The sequence below is a fragment of the Galeopterus variegatus genome, unplaced genomic scaffold (assembly GCF_000696425.1).
Source record: "Galeopterus variegatus unplaced genomic scaffold, G_variegatus-3.0.2 Scaffold2768, whole genome shotgun sequence".
NCBI lineage: Eukaryota > Metazoa > Chordata > Mammalia > Dermoptera > Cynocephalidae > Galeopterus > Galeopterus variegatus.
The window spans coordinates 26,537-29,322 of record NW_007728879.1 but is presented as its reverse complement, the minus strand read 5'-3'; the positions used below and the strand labels follow the sequence as shown (position 1 = coordinate 29,322).

Here is a 2,786-nt window from a genome sequence, read left to right as displayed (position 1 = left end):
GGAAAAAAAAAAAAAAAAAAAAAAAAAAAAAAAAAAAAAAAAACGACATTTTCCCAAGGAAAATCTAAGGGGAAAAAAAGCCACTGTACACTGATGTTTTGCACATTTATTGGCAACCTCGTATTGAAATAATTTCTTTTACTCTTGAGACAGTATAATAAAGGCTGAAGAAATGTATCACAGTCAGAATTATTTGAAAGAGTCATTTCTGTCCCTAATTTTATGAAATCAGAAAAGCAAAGTATTTTTCCTTTTCCAGTCCTGAATGGGGAGCTTACGGGAGGGGCCTTCCGAAATGGACGTCGAACATGCCTGCCAGCTCCTTGTCCTGACACCAGTAACATTAACCTGTGGAATATCTTGAGGAACAACATTGGTAAAGACCTGTCGAAAGTCTCTATGCCTGTGGAGCTAAATGAGCCACTCAACACTCTGCAGCATCTCTGCGAGGAGATTGAATACAGCGAGCTTCTGGACAAAGCTTCGGAAACCGATGACCCATATGAGCGCATGGTAATAAACAACAGCAGCACCCTTCAGGACTTTGCCAACCCTAGACCTGGGCTAAGCCAGAATTCATTATGATGACGTATTTGACTTTCACATAACATTCTCACTGCATAGGTAATTGGTCTGCTTGCATAAATCAGGCAGGACCAGAAAATTCTAGATACCTTTACTGGAAGACACACGTTTTGTGATATCATCCTTGGTCTAGGGTGTTTCTAAAGTTAAAATGTAAATGTATCATACTCCTTAGAGGCTTATGCCTTGCCTTGCTTTATCATCTTTTCCTGAATGCCAGGATAGCCCATCTGTTCAAGTATGTGGGTCTGAGAAAGTAACTTCCTGCTTGTACTTTGCCCTTTATTCCACATCACTGTGAAAAACTTGCTCTGCCCTCTGAAAACACCAGCAGCCACAGCCCTCCTGCACGTGGTGCTAAGAATGTGCACATGGCATGACTATAAACTGGGTTTCAGAGCCTTTGATGTTGTTGATACTCATGATATTGGGTGGACATGTGATTGAAGAACAACTTGACTTCAGTGACCTGTTGGTTCCCATGTGAATATTTGACCTCATCTTACTGTATTTTTTCCCCATGAGTTGTGCATATAATAGAAAATGCAAATGCCATCAAATCAACAACTGTCGACCTGTGGTGTGTAAAATGTAGAGGAATAAGGGACAACCAGACCTGGTGGTAGTCTCTCCTATATTATTTTCCTTTCTTCAATGTGTTTACAGGTTCTTGTTGCTGCATTTGCAGTTTCAGGCTATTGCTCCACCTATTTCAGAGCAGGAAGTAAGCCATTCAACCCGGTCCTTGGGGAGACGTATGAATGCATTAGAGAAGACAAGGGATTCCGATTTTTCTCAGAACAGGTAAGTGTCACTGGACTCAGTGAAGTTGCTATGTAATTAGGAGGGCAGTTTGGTGATGGAAACAGCCTTTTGGTAACTATCTGTTTGGGGTGAGTTATGATACCAGTTAACAGAAAACTCTTTTAGCTTATCCGCATCATTGCCCTCTCTAAAAGTTCTCTTTAAGTATGAAGTCTTAAAAACTAGAGATTTACGTATGCATTTTGAAAATAATTCACTAACAGAAATGAATGAGTTGTTATTTTTGTTGGTGGTGACCAATGTACATGTAAAAAATTATCATTTATGGAAATTTTAACACTGATACCATTGCCTTCTTTTTTGTTTTTAATTACCAGGTTAGCCATCATCCACCCATTTCTGCCTGTCACTGTGAATCAAAGAATTTTGTGTTTTGGCAAGGTTTGTATTTTAATTATAATTTAAAAAACAAATTTATGACCTATGAAAAAGTCTTTAGCATCCACAGATACACTGTACTCAATTTATTAGATTTCTACCTTTGGAACTCAGAATGTTGGTGGTTGATGCAGAACTCAGTTTGAGAAATTAAATTTCCTGGTTTAAATATGACACTGTCATCTAGGAGATGAGACTATTTCTCTAGAAAGCAAGGCCTTGTGGAACAGCAGAGCTCCATGCCAACTGCGCCAGCTCAGGCCATCACTTTACCTCACTGTGCCTCAGTGTCAGCATCTATGATGTGGAGGTGACATCTGCTGCCTTCTTGCTTCTTGGGGATGTGCAAAGAGATTTTAACGCTGAAGGAAGGCTCTATGGCACATCATCTGTGGTCAAAGTCTACTTAGATGTTTAAACATTGCAGTAATTTCTGTTCTCTAACTCATAGGAGCTCGGGTTTGGGTTGAAGTCTCTACTTATTAATACCCATTGTTTAGTCAAAATGTTACACACTTGCCTAAAATAAAGTTTCAAAACACTCTTAGAAAGAAAATAATACATATATAAATTTGACCATTAAGTTTAAATAGTTCCTTCATGTTTGGAAGAGTGCTTCATTGATCACAGAATGACTCTTATAAGCATTTCCTTAACTTGAAAACACACAAAATGATAGGGCACTGTAACTGTACTTTGTTGCAAAATAAGACAATAAATCATTTCTTGACCATAGCAAGGAGTCAGAAATTTTGTGGAGATAGCACTAGACTCCCTTAATTCATCAAAATGGGATCAGTTGGTCATTACAAATGCAGAGGTAAACATGAGTTTCCACAAGTAAAATATAAAGCCATCGTGTAAGATAAAGTGCTGGGTCCCGGGCTGAATCTTATCAACCAGTGTACGAACATGTTCATTAAGTTAATCTCACTTTCTCGTAGATCTTATGTATCTGTGTTCAGATTTTTTTTTTTTTTTTTTTTTTTTTTTTTTTT

At 38.0% G+C, this 2,786-nt stretch overlaps 1 protein-coding gene across 7 annotated transcripts in view; it reads left to right on the top strand.

Annotated features, from left to right (window-relative positions):
• The window catches only part of OSBPL6 (oxysterol binding protein-like 6), a 212,173-nt gene that overhangs the window by 200,708 nt on the left and 8,679 nt on the right, over positions 1-2,786 (top strand). For all 7 annotated transcript variants that reach the window (XM_008582929.1, XM_008582927.1, XM_008582928.1 and 4 more), the window contains 3 exons: positions 260-513; positions 1,252-1,389; positions 1,728-1,791. In XM_008582929.1, coding sequence (XP_008581151.1) covers positions 260-513; positions 1,252-1,389; positions 1,728-1,791 — 456 coding nt within the window. The remainder of the gene's footprint in view (positions 1-259; positions 514-1,251; positions 1,390-1,727; positions 1,792-2,786) is intronic.